This window comes from Salvelinus sp. IW2-2015, linkage group LG17, assembly GCF_002910315.2.
Source record: "Salvelinus sp. IW2-2015 linkage group LG17, ASM291031v2, whole genome shotgun sequence".
Lineage (NCBI taxonomy): Eukaryota > Metazoa > Chordata > Actinopteri > Salmoniformes > Salmonidae > Salvelinus > Salvelinus sp. IW2-2015.
Window position 1 is genome coordinate 36,003,889 of NC_036857.1, and position 13,022 is coordinate 36,016,910.

The 13,022-nt window shown below is 48.5% G+C and overlaps 1 protein-coding gene across 9 annotated transcripts in view; it reads left to right on the forward strand.

Moving 5' to 3' along the window:
• LOC111976939 (histone-lysine N-methyltransferase PRDM16-like) overlaps nucleotides 1-13,022 on the forward strand; it is a 404,992-nt gene that overhangs the window by 321,366 nt on the left and 70,604 nt on the right. For all 9 annotated transcript variants that reach the window (XM_070448125.1, XM_070448123.1, XM_024006117.2 and 6 more), the window contains exon 4: nucleotides 2,732-2,869. In XM_070448125.1, coding sequence (XP_070304226.1) covers nucleotides 2,732-2,869 — 138 coding nt within the window. The remainder of the gene's footprint in view (nucleotides 1-2,731; nucleotides 2,870-13,022) is intronic.

Sequence of the window (13,022 nt, forward strand, 5' to 3'; positions counted from 1 at the left end):
TGTAGTGTGTAGTGTGCAAAGTCTGGTCAGGAACGCCTCTGCGACCCCCTCCCCCCACCCACCTACACCGCTCACCTCGGCCAAAGCTGTTCCCCATCTGTTCATAAAACATGTACAATACCTAAGCTTGAGCTCCCAACAAGCGCTGGGACAAGTGCACTCTGACTTGAACCTGTGCAAGGCTTTTTTTGGGGAGTTAATTTCACCTCTATGCCTGGTTAGTTTTTCAGTGACTATTTTCACACAGAAAATAAAGGGCCTGGACTACATTATTTCGGACTGCTTAATGCATAAGCGGTGGCGGTGGCAGTAGCGCTTGTTGGAGTGACTGTTTAACTATGTTGTCCACCCCAGAGGGGAAAGTGAAGAGAAGACTGTGAGCTCACAGAGAACGCCTCAGTCTGTAGGAGACAGAGTGTATCAGAGGAACATGGTTTCAAGATGACATTGAGTACGGCTAGTTGATCCCTTAAAACATTATGAACTCAACATGTCTGGTTTCCAGTAAAGCACTAAAGAACAACATTGTTCGGAAAGGAAGGAAAGATCTCACACAATCAGGATCTTAGCTCACTATCACCATCAGGCCAAGTGATTTGCATGCGAGGCAGCCACAGGTTACTCTTGACGTTAAAGACCTGACTTGTTACATGGTACATGAGCGTAGGTGCTAGCACTAACAGGCTTTGTTATTTCCAAGCACGCCAGTTAGCAGTTGTCGAACCTAACACTCTCGCTTCCCACGGGCTAAACACAACGCTATGGTATGAGGCACAGCTGCAAATATGGGGCACGCTTACGATTAGTTCGCATACCGCGCTCATCAGAACCGTGTGTGTACATGAACTGCCCTTCTCACCTTGGACCAGACCTGCTATTTCCATATTTACTCACAAACCACAGCACCCACCACCACCACCACCGACAACTGACCTTCTGCACGCGCTCAGTCCCCGACCAAGAAGGCCATTCAGAGTTTAGGAGCAACAGAATCGAACGAGCCTCTGTAAATGCTCTCTTGGAAAAGCGGGACCGTTTTGACCTTTCGCAAAAGTCAAAGGAAATTGGGGTGTGCCTCAATCCGCCACACGTTTGATTCTTCCACAGACATCTGACTGAGGCAGAAAATAATAGCAGCCTTAACCCGAAGCATACGTTTTTAAAACCGTAACTATAGAATTTAATTGGGACGTTTAGACCAGAGTGTAACTTTGTCACATTCTTTTGGGGCAAAAAACGTAGATCCTACAACTAACTGAAATGACTAAGACGTCAACGCGTTACTATTAAAACCATGAGACCGGGTTGCAACAGATGAGAACTTGAGTGGTAGAAGTTGAGCCGAGTGGAGGCTGATTATGACCTAGTAATGAGAAGCTYTCGCCAGCCCTGTCTCGTCTCGGTCCCCAGAGGATCTGCCCAGCGACCGACACAGTATCAGTTCCACCAGAATACTCCACCAGGAGAAATTAGATCTTCTGTAGAGATTTGTGAAGGAACAGAGCTGTGAGATGTCCACATCTCATTTGGGGTTTCCTCCCCCTCGTTCCAGGTTCTTCTCAAGGCATAGAGTAGCGGACAGACACCTGGGTCGTGTTTATTAGGGCATGCGACGGAAAGTCTTTGTTTTTGCAACTGGAAACTAAAATGAGCGTTTCGTTTTGGACAGTCCCTGTCTCAAGTCGATTTTTCCATTTGGGGCCTAGTAAAGAGTACGCTGGAGCATTCAGACACTCTCGCTCACCATAAACTGTCACTGTCTTACTTGCCACCAGCGAGAGTCATTGTCTTGCTCTCATTTAAGTTCTTGTCTAGTGCCACCAGGCCTTCGTCGTTGTATCATTCCGTCAGTGGCATTTGGTTGTTGTTGTTTTGTAATAGTTTAATCTCAGTCATGCCCGGTATGTTCACATTTTTGTGAGAAAATTGATATTGGACGTGTTATCACGTATGCTCTGAGGCCCCTCGGAAACCTTTACCGTTTTCCTTAGTGGGAGAATTTCTCAGTCCTGTGTTCTTAGCAGCAATCATGGCACAGCGGCTTTGAAGTACTGTATGTGGGGTGTAACCTTCGTCCAGCGAACACCACACAGCAGCTCGCGATCGACTCCACTGTTTTCTTACTTACTTCTTACTTACTTCCCTTACTTTCTGCCCCACAATGAGCTCYTCTTCTTTCCTCTCCTCCTCTCCTCCTTTCCTCCGTCTCCTCTCCTCTCCAGTGGTGACCTGAAACCCGTTCCCTACTCGGGATGGCCCAGGGGATTACAAAGGGTGATCAATATGTGCCAAAGGAAGTCTTTAGAAAAGTGAAAGAAGCCACMGTTTTCAACCTTTCCCTCCTCCCCCCTCTTTTCCCTCTTTCCTCTCGCTGCTCGGAGGAGCAACAAGTTTAGGGGCCCTTTGGCGGATAATGTTCTGTCTACTAACAGATATGGACCCACACAAACAATGTTGAGAAAGTCCACCCTCTTTGTATCCGACAGTCGCGTGACGTGAAACTATCTGGTTCTATCGGCTTCGCCCATTGTAAATTAAGAAAATGTTTATACTGTATGACGGTGACGAAGAAATGAAACCCTAATAATAGCAAATCCACAATGCTATTGCTCTCTTCAGCAGGCATTCACACATCCTCCCATACTAGAGAATATAGAGGCTCAGTCCAGTGTCTTTGCATAAAAGGTGCACCTCTGACGTATGTGTGTTATCATCTGCTCTGTCCCAACAGGTGGTGGATGAGATGGGCAACGTCAAGTTCTGTCTGGACGAAGGCTCAGAGCCCGGTGGGACCTGGCTCAAGTATGTACGCACTGCCATCTCCTTTGAGGAGCAGAACATGGCGGCGTGTCACCTCAGCGGAGACCAGGTGAGTGGCGCCTCCCTCCTCCTATGGGCTGCCAGCGTTTAGTGAGTGGCACCCCACTCCTCCAATCAGCTGCACATGGCAATGTCAGAGACTGACTCGGTGGAATGGCTATTGTCCTTCTTCCTACCTACCCATTGGGAAGAACAGTGGACTTTGCGTCAGTGTGTGTGTGTGTGTGTGTGTGTGTGTGTGTGTGTGTGTGTGTGCGCGCGCGTGTATGTGCGTCATTGTTTCAAATCAAATCAAATTTGATTGGTCACATACACGTTTAGCAGATGTTTTGTGGGTGTAGAGAAATGATTGTGTTCCTAGCCTCAAAAGTACAGTAATATCTAATGATACACAACAATACACACAAATCTAAAAGTAAAATAATGGAATATAGAAATATTAGAACGAGGTAAGTCGGAGATTCTTCAAAGTAGCCACCCTTTGCCTTGATGACAGCTTTGCACACTCTTGGCATTCTCTCAACCAGCTTCATGCGGAATGCTTTTCCAACAGTCTTGAAGGAGTTCCCACATATACTGAGCACTTGTTGGCTGCTTTTCCTTTACTCTTCGGTCCAACTCATCCCAAACCATCTCAATTGGGTTGAGGTCGAGTGATTGTGGAGGCCAGGTCATCTGATGCAGCACTCCGTCACTCTCCTTCTTGGTCACAGCCAAGGTGTGTGTGTTGGGTTATTGTCCTATTGAAAAACAAATGCTGTAATATCCATGAATTCTAAATAAATCACAGATAGTGTCACCAGCAAATCACCACCTTCCTCCTCCATGCATCACAGTTGGAATCACAAATGCAAGTCTATTCTTCTTATTGTGCCTTTTTTTTCTCCCCAATTTCATGGTATCCAGTTGTTAGTAGTTACTGTCTTGTCTCATCGCTACAACTCCTGTACAGGCTAGGGAGAGATGAGGTTGAGAGCCCCCGAAACACAAGCCACACTGTTCACTGCTTCACTGCTTCACATCCAACCCAGAAGCTAGCCGCATGTGTCAGAGGAAACACCGTACACCTGGCGACCTGGTCAGTCCGGTCCGCCACAGGAGTCGCTAGTGCGCGATGAGCAAGGATATCCTGCCGGCCAAACCCTCCCTAACCCGACGACGCTGGGCCAAATGTGCGTCACCCCATGGACCTCCCGGTCGTGGCCGGCTGGGACAGAGCCTGGGCTCGAACCCAGAGTCTCTGGCGCACAATTGCGATGCAGTGCCTTTGACCATTGCGCCACCCGGGAGGCCCTTATTGGTGTCCTTTAGTAGTGGTTTCTTTGCAGCACTTCGACCATGAAGGCTTGATTCACAGCAGTCTTCTCTTTTATTTTATTTAACCTTTATTTAACTAGGCAGTTGATGTTGTGTCTGTTACTTGAACTCAATTAAGCATTTATTTGGGCTGCAATTTCTCTGGTAACTCTAATGAAACTTATCCTCTGCAACAGAAGGAACTCTGGGTTCTTCCTTTTTTGTGCCGTCCTCATGAGAGCCAGTTGAATCATAGTGCTTGATGGTTTTGCGACTGCACTTGGAAGAAACTTTCAAAATTCTTGACATTTTCCGGATTGACTGACCTTTCATGTCTTAAAATAATGATGGACTGTCATTTCTCTTTGCTATATTTGAGGCTGTTCTTGCCATAATATGGACTTGGTCTTTTACCAAATAAGGCTATCTTCTGTATACCAACCCTACCTTGTCACAACACAACTGATTGGCTCAAACGCATTAAGGAAAGAAATTCCACAAATTAACTTTTAACAAGGCACACCTGTTAATTTAAATGCATTCCAGGTGACTACCTCATGAAGCTGGTAGAGAGAACTCCAAGAGTGTGCAAAGCTGCCATCAAGGCAAAGGGTGGCTACTTTGAAGTATCTCAAATATAAAATATATTTAGATTTTGTTTTGGTTACTACATGGTTCCATATTTGTTATTTTATGGTTTTGATGTCTTCACTATTATTCTGAAAATAAAGAAAACCCTGGAATGAGTAGGTGTGTCTAAACTTTTGACTGGTATTGTATGGGATTTGTAGACATTATAGACAGCAATTGGATATAACATATAGTATATCTGAAGAATACGTGGATAGAATAGTACATTAATAGTTAGTTGAACAGGGTGGATTTGACTAGAACACAGTATATACATATGAAATGGGTAAAACAGTATGTAAACATTATTAAAGCGACCAGTGTTCCATTATTATAGTGACCAGTGTTCCATGTCTATGTACATAGGGCCTCTAAGGTGCAGGGATGAGTAACCCGCTGGTAGCCGGCTAGTGACAGTGACTAAGTTCAGGGCAGGATACTTGGTGGAGGCCGGCTAGTGATGGCTATTTAACACTCTGATGGACTTAAGATAGAAGCTGTTTTTCAGTCTCCCAGCTTTGATGCACCTGTACTGACCTCGCCTTCCGGATGATAGCAGGGTGAACAGGCCGTGGCTCAGGTGGCTGAGGTCCTTGATTATCTTCTTCCTGTGAGACCGGGTGGATGGGTTCGTGCTCCCTCTTGCTGTTCCCGGAAGTCCACGATCAGCCCCCTCATTTTGTTGACATTGAGGGAGAGGTTATTTTCCTGGCACCACTCCGCCAGAGCCCTCACCGCTTCCCTGTAGGCTGTCTCGTTGTTTTTTGTAATCAGGCATACCACTGTTGTGTCATCTGCAAACTTGATGATTGAATTTGTGGCGTGCTTGGCCACTCAGTCATGGGTAAACAGGGAGTACAGGAGAGGCCTGAGCATGCACCTTTGTGTGGCCCCTGTGTTGAGGATCAGCGAAGTGGAGATGTTGTTGCCTACCTTTACCACCTGGGGGCGGCTGGTCAGAAAGTCCAGGACCCAGTTGCACAGGGCGGGATACAGACCCAGGGTCCCGAGTTTAATGATGAGCTTGGAGGATACTATGGTGTTAAATGCTGAGCTATAGTCAATGAACAACATTCTTACATAGGTATTCCTCTTGTCCAGATGGGATAGGGCAGTGTGCAGTGCAATGGCAATTGCGTCATCCTTGGATCTATTGGGGCAGTATGCAAATTGCAGTGGGTCTAGGATGTCTGGGAAGGTGGACGTTATATGGTCCATAACTAGCCTCTCAAAGCACTTCATGATGACAGAAGTGAGTGCTACGGGGCGATAGTCGTTCAGTTCAGTTACCTTAGCTTTCTTGGGTACAAGAACAATGGTGGACATCTTGAAGCATGTGGGGACAGCAGACTGGGCTATTGAGAGATTGAATATGTCCATGTGTGTGTGTGTCCCGAGTGTTATGCTGGTGATGAGGAAACCCCAAAAGCGACGTAATAGAAACCAGAGTCTTTTATTCCAGTATATAAAACAAAGAATGAATTTCTCCTGGATATTATCAATGTAAATCCAAAACAGGAAACTAGAATCCTCCGTCAATAGAGAGGAACGAACTGAGACGCGACCACAGACTGCAGGTCGCTTTAGGAAGGCCATCAGGCCGTAGCTGACATAGACACCTGCTCACACGCCACATCTGAAGAAGGCAAAAAACACCGAACCATGGCGAACAAGGCCACTAGAACAGCAACACATCAAACAGAATCCGACCAAGACAGAAGCGGAAAACAGAGGGGAGAAATAGGGACCTCAATCAGAGGGCAAAATAGGGGACAGGTGTGAAAGAGTAAATGAGGTGTTAGGCAGATGAGGAAACCAGCTGGAGCGAGGAAGGAACCGAAGAGAGAGACGAGCGAGAGAGGAAAGAGGAAGGGGGAGAGAGAGGGATTCAGAAAGAGGGAAAGAACCTAATAAACAGCGAGGGAAAGCACAGGGAAAAACATGATTGATCAAAGACAAAAACATGACAGTACCCCCCCACTCACCGAGCGCCTCCTGGCCACTCGAGGAGGAACCCTGGCCCCGGCAACAAGAAATCATCAAATCAACGAACGGTCAGCACGTCCCGAGATGGAACCCAACCCTGCCTCTCCTCAGACCGTAACCCTCCCAATCCACTAAGTACTGGTGACCACGTCCGAAACGCATGCCATGATCTTCCCTACACTTGCCATTAGGTGCGCCGCCTCGACAAAGGAACGGGGGGGGGAGGGAAGACGAACGCGGGGCGCGAAGAAAAGGCTTGACACAGGAGACATGGAAGACCAGGGTGGACCGACGAAGATGTCGCGGAAAAAGCAGCGCACAGCCGACAGGATTGACACCCTGAGAGACACGGAACGGACCCAATGAACCGCGGAGTCAACTTGCGAGCAACGCTGTCCGTTAAGGGAAGGTTTACGATGTGGAAAGCCACACCTCTGACCAGCACAATACCTAGGACTCTTAACTACGTTTATGTGCCGCTTCACAGTCTGCGCCCTGTAACGGCCAAAGTGCAGACACTGACCCTCCTCCAGGTGCGCTCACAAACGTTGGAACCAAAAGCCTGAGCGGAGGGAAACGCTGGACTCGGCGAGCTGGGACGAGAACAGAGGAGGCTGTACCCAAGACTACTCTGACACGGAGATAGCCCGGTAGCAGACGAAAGGAAAGCGAAATTGCTTTGAGCGTATCTCAGCCCAGGGGAAGCTGTTCTGAGTTCCCAAGACGTGGGATTCCGGAAACGACAAGGACTGCGAAATATCGACAATCACTGATTGGCCCTTTCTGGCTTGACCTAGATGGGGATGAACCCCGAAGAGAGATGACGAAGCACCACATCAAACGACAGAACTCCCTCCAAACGTGTGACGTAGAATTGCGGACCGCTCTGTCCTGAAACGGCGGTCATACCGAGGCAGGCCGATTGATTCTGAACAACGATTTCAATGATGATTTGTGCACTCGCTCTCCCCAGTTAGCGGAAGGAGCTTACGCGTAGGGCATGAATTTGGCCGCCTATAGGAGAAGGCCTATCGATAACCGGTAAGAATCACAGTCTTCCCAGGCAGACGAAGGCAGACCGGTATAAAGTCTACGACTGCGCCGACATGCTGTGAGGAGAACTGCATTTGGCTGAGCCAGTTAAGACTGGGGATGGCGCTGAACCGCACGCAGGAAGGAGAGTTAGCGACTGACTACGTAGAATCTCGCGCGCACGTCGAACCCTCAAAGCAGACCGCACTAGTAAACGGCGCGTTGACTTCCCGCGCTCTGAGTAGCCCACCAAACCCGCTGGCGCAGAAGCAAGCGCTCCGAACCCCGACGCCGGGGTGGCGCACTAACTTGGCAGCAGGTGCGAGACCCGATGGCAAGATCGACTATAGACGCTAACACAGCCGAACGAACATAGCTACGCATCTTATGAGCTCAGTCGTCTTCATGAGCGAATGAAACGAGTCGTAGACCGGTTACTAATTACGCCGCAGACGCAGAATTGTCGCAACGATGATCCTTAGTTACCTGCCCTATTTCCCCAAGTCAACCGAACATACACGCCTTCAGGATAACCCTCGAGGAGAGTTCCTGTAGAAACCAGAAATTACACTCAGAAAGACGGCGAAGATAAGGCATCAGAGCTTGTGTTTATGATTATCCCGGCACGCGATAGCGAAATCACAACTCGAAGCGGCGAAAAACAACGCCCAAGCCGGTTGATGCTATAGAAGTCTGTAATGCGATTAAGTCGTTGCTTGCTCATGCAACGGATGTACTCAAGGATGTCTTATGTCAGTCCAAAAACGGAACAAAAGGTTTCCGCGGCTGCCCCTCCCAACCACATTCCTATCCCTATCTGGCTAAGGCGGATGGCCAGCTAGTTCGCGGTCATTACCCACCATCATAGTTGCGCTGCCAGATGGCGACAGGACGATGAGAAAAGTAAGACGCAAGGTTGGACCTAGATGCCAGATGGAAGACGCTAGAGACAGAATGGCTACCCACGCCACCTCCTGAAGCGTCGAACCTCGACATGAATTGGTTTGTCGTCAGGCAGTAACAAGGATAGGGGCGAGTAAAAACGCTCTTGAGGAAATCAAAAGCTCCCTGGCGAACCGGACACTTAAAGCAAGTCTTACAGAAGTCAGAGCTGTGCAGAGGGCAGCCACTTTGACCGATTACGATGAACCGATTAGAAATTAAGCGCAAACGAAAAGCGTAGCAACTCGACACGTGACTTAGGAACGGCCAAATCGCTGACAGCTCTGGCCTTACGCGGATTCCTCTGAATTGCTTCAGCGGAAATAACAGAACGACGAAATGTGACAGAGGAGAAATGAAAGGGCACTTCATCGCCTTCAACGTAGAGACATTCTCTAAAAGGCGCTGGAGTACACGTCGAACGTGCGTGACATGATACTCGGAGTGACGGTGAAAATCAGGATGATCGTCAAGGATAAACGAAAACAAAATGTTCGATGTCTCTCAGTAACAATCATTAACTAATCCTGGAAGAACAAAACTTGGGGGAAAGCCCCCATTTTTAGCGGACACCGACACCGCACGAACCCGGTATTCAAATTGCCACTCAACGAGTGTTAAACGCGTATTTCACTCCGTCCCCTCTCAATGCGTACGAGATGGTAAGCGTTTACGAAGGTCCACACTTGTAACAGAACCTGGCTCCCTGGAAGTCTCGAAGGCTGACACCATAAAGGGAAGCGATAACGATTCTTTAACCCGTTATTCATTCACCCTCATAACCCACGCTAGGGCGACGAGTCCGGTCCTTCTTCTTAACAAAAAAAACCCGCTCCGGCGGGAGAGGAAGAAGGCACCCAGTACCGGGCGTCGAGAGAAACAGACAGATAATCCTCGAGAGCCTTACGTTCGGAGCCGACAGAGAGTATAGTCTACGCCAGGGGGGTGGTCCCCGGAAGGAGATCAATACACATCATACGACCGGTGAGGAGGAAGGGAGCTGCTCTGGACCGACTGAAAACCGTGCGCAAGATCATGATATCCTCCGGCACCTCTGTCAATCAACCAGTTCCTCTGAGTTAGAGGGACGAGAAAAGGAGGGATAGCAGAATTAAACACTTCCATGAAAGAAACTTCCAGGATAGGATAGAATTCTAGACCAATTAATAGAAGATTTGACATACTAGCCAGGATGACCCAAAACACAGGTGTAAAAGGTGAAGAAAAATCAAAAGAAATGTCTCACTGTGGTTCCAGATATGTGAGGTTAACGGTAGTGTCCTACACTTAGATACTGGGAGAAGACTACCATCTAAGGCGAAGCATGGCGTGGGCTCTACTGTCCTGAGAGGGAGATGGTCATGTTTCGAGCCCCATGCTTCGTCCATAAAACACCTCAGCCCCAGAGTCTATCAAGGGCACTGCAGGAACAGCAGCCGAACCGGTCCAGCGTAGATGGACCGACAGGTAGTACAGGATCTTGATGGAGAGACCTGAAGGTAGTAGCGCTCCCAAGTCGCCCTCGCGCTTACTGATGAGCTCTGGCTTTTACTGGACATACATGACAACATCCAGCAGAACGCAATAGAGGCAAAGGCGTTGTGATTCTCCGTCCCTCTCCTTAGTCGAGATGCCGAATACCTCCAGCTGCATGGGCTCAGTCTCTGAGCCGTGGGAGGAGATGGTCGAGATGCGGAGGGGAAACACCGTTAACGCGAGCTCTCTTCCACTGAGCTCGTGACGAAGATCTACCCGTCGTTCTATGCGGATGGCGAGTGCAATCAAGAGTCCACGTGAAGGACCTCCCGGAGAGAATCTCATCCTTAACCTCAGGTGGAGTCCCTCCAGAAAACGAGCGAGCAAACGCGGTCGTTCCAAGTCACTGGGATGCAGCAAGAGTGCGAAACTCTATAGAAGTAATCCGTTATGGATCGATCACTTGACATAGGGAAGCCAGGCCCTGGAAGCCGCCCTTCGCCAAAACTGAACGATCAAAAACCCGTATCATCTCCTTCTTTAAGTTCTGATAACTTAGAACACTCAGCCTTGCCTCCCGATAGCTGTGGCCCTTCCCGAGCCCGACCAGTAAAGGAGTGATATGACGTAAGCGATCCGAGCTCTCTCTCTTGAGTATGGTGTGGGTGGAGAGAGAACACAATATCACACTGGTGGAAAGGAAGCGACACTCAGTGGGCTGCCTGAGTAACATGGTGGGTTATTAACCCTAGGTTCCGGAGACTCGGAAGACAGGAGTAGGCGGTGGCACGAAGACGAAGACTCTGAAACGTCCTGAGAGATCGGAGACTGAGCGGACAGGGTCTCAACGGCATGACGACAGCAGACAATTCCTGCTCGTGTCTGCCGAGCATTGCTCCTGGATCTCGACCGGTAGTGTTGCGAGAATCCGTAGTCGCTGGGTCCATTCTTTGGTCGTTCTTCTGTTATGCTGGTGAATGAGGACCCAAAAGCGACGTAATAGAAACAGATGCTTTATTCAGTATTAAACAAATAATGATTCTCCTGCGATATTATCAATGGTAAATCCAAACAGGAAACTGAATCCTCTCGTCAATAGAGAGGAACGACTGGAGACGCGACAACAGACTGCAGGTCGCTTTAGGAAGGCACAGGCCGTAGCTGACATAGACACTGCTCACACGCAGCATCTGAAGAAGGCAAAAAACACGACAGGGCGGAACAAGGACACAGAACAGCCAAACATCAAACAAGAATCCGACAAGGACAGAAGCGGAAAACAGAGGGAGAAATAGGGACTCTAATCAGAGGGCAAAATAGGGACAGGTGTGAAAGATAATGAGGTCGTTAGGAGAATGAGAAAACAGCTGGGAGCAGGAACGGACGATAGAGAGAAGGAGCGAGAGAGGGAAAGAGGAAGGGGAGAGAGAGGGATAGAAAGAGGGAAAGAACCTAAATAAGACCAGCAGAGGAAGCACAGGGACAAGACATGATGATCAAAGACAAAACATGACACGAGTTATGTCCCGACCCGTTGCTGTGGCTGTTGGCAACACCTTTCCACGACCAAGGTAATCTAAGAACTGGTAGACGGTTCTGATTGAAGAATCGGGGTTTGCATTGTCGAGTGGTGCCAGGAAGAATAACATCAAATTATTAGATTCTACCACCCCCTCCATATCAAAACCAAACATGGATTCCATGTTGTGTGTCGCTTAGCGTGCTTCATACCTGTTTGTCGAGCTAATCAGCCTCACAATTGGGCAACATGCTGCTGCAGATGGGAAATAGAATAGAGCTTGTGGTGCAAATATTGATATCCGTGTTTGGTTTTGATTTGGAGGGTTGATGGTAGCATCAAACAGTTAGATTGAATACTTTCTTGGCACTGCTCAGTGATGCAAATGACGCGTTTTCCATCAGAACGTGTACTTTATTACTAAATGAGCTCGTTTCTTCCCTTCCCTACCACTACAGATATACAGTGTCATTGACGTAAGGTTACTCATTGACTAGAGACCTTTGAGGAGAGAGCATATGACTGGTGACAGATGTAAGAGCACGGGCATCGGGGTTAGGCTCAGCTGGTTTTATGGCCAAGTGACTGGTAGAGTGTGGGCATTCTCCAGGAGTGTTCCATTTCCAGTTCCTTTTTGACGGGCAGAGTCGTGGCTGGCTTCCAGAGAAGGACCCGGAGAGATTAGGAGACGCGGCGTGTCAGCGTATTATTATGAGTCACTTCCTCAGCAAGGCATGACAGTCCAGCCGTGGACCACAACAGAGCCATTACTAACTCATCATGCACACACACTTACTGAGATGAAACACACACACACGCGCACGCGCACGCGCACACGCACCACGCACACACACACACACACACCACACAACACACACACACACACACCACCCACAACACACACACATTGACAATAACAGGCACGCACACGTATACACACATGCCACACACACACATGGACATATTCAATCTCTATAGCCCAGTCTGCTGTCCCCACATGCTTCAAGATGTCCACCATTGTCTTGTACCAAGAAAGCTAAGGTAACTGAACTGAACGACTATCGCCCCGTAGCACTCACTTCTGTCACATGAAGTGCTTTGAGAGGCTAGTTATGGACCATATAACTCCACCTTCCCAGACTCCTAGACCCACTGCAATTTGCATTACTGCCCCATAGATCCAAGGATGACGCAATTGCCATTGCACTGCACACTGCCCTACCCATCTGGACAAGAGGAATACCCTATGTAAGAATGTTGTTCTTGACTATAGCTCATTTAACACCATAGTATCCTCCAAGCTCATCATTAAACTCGGCGG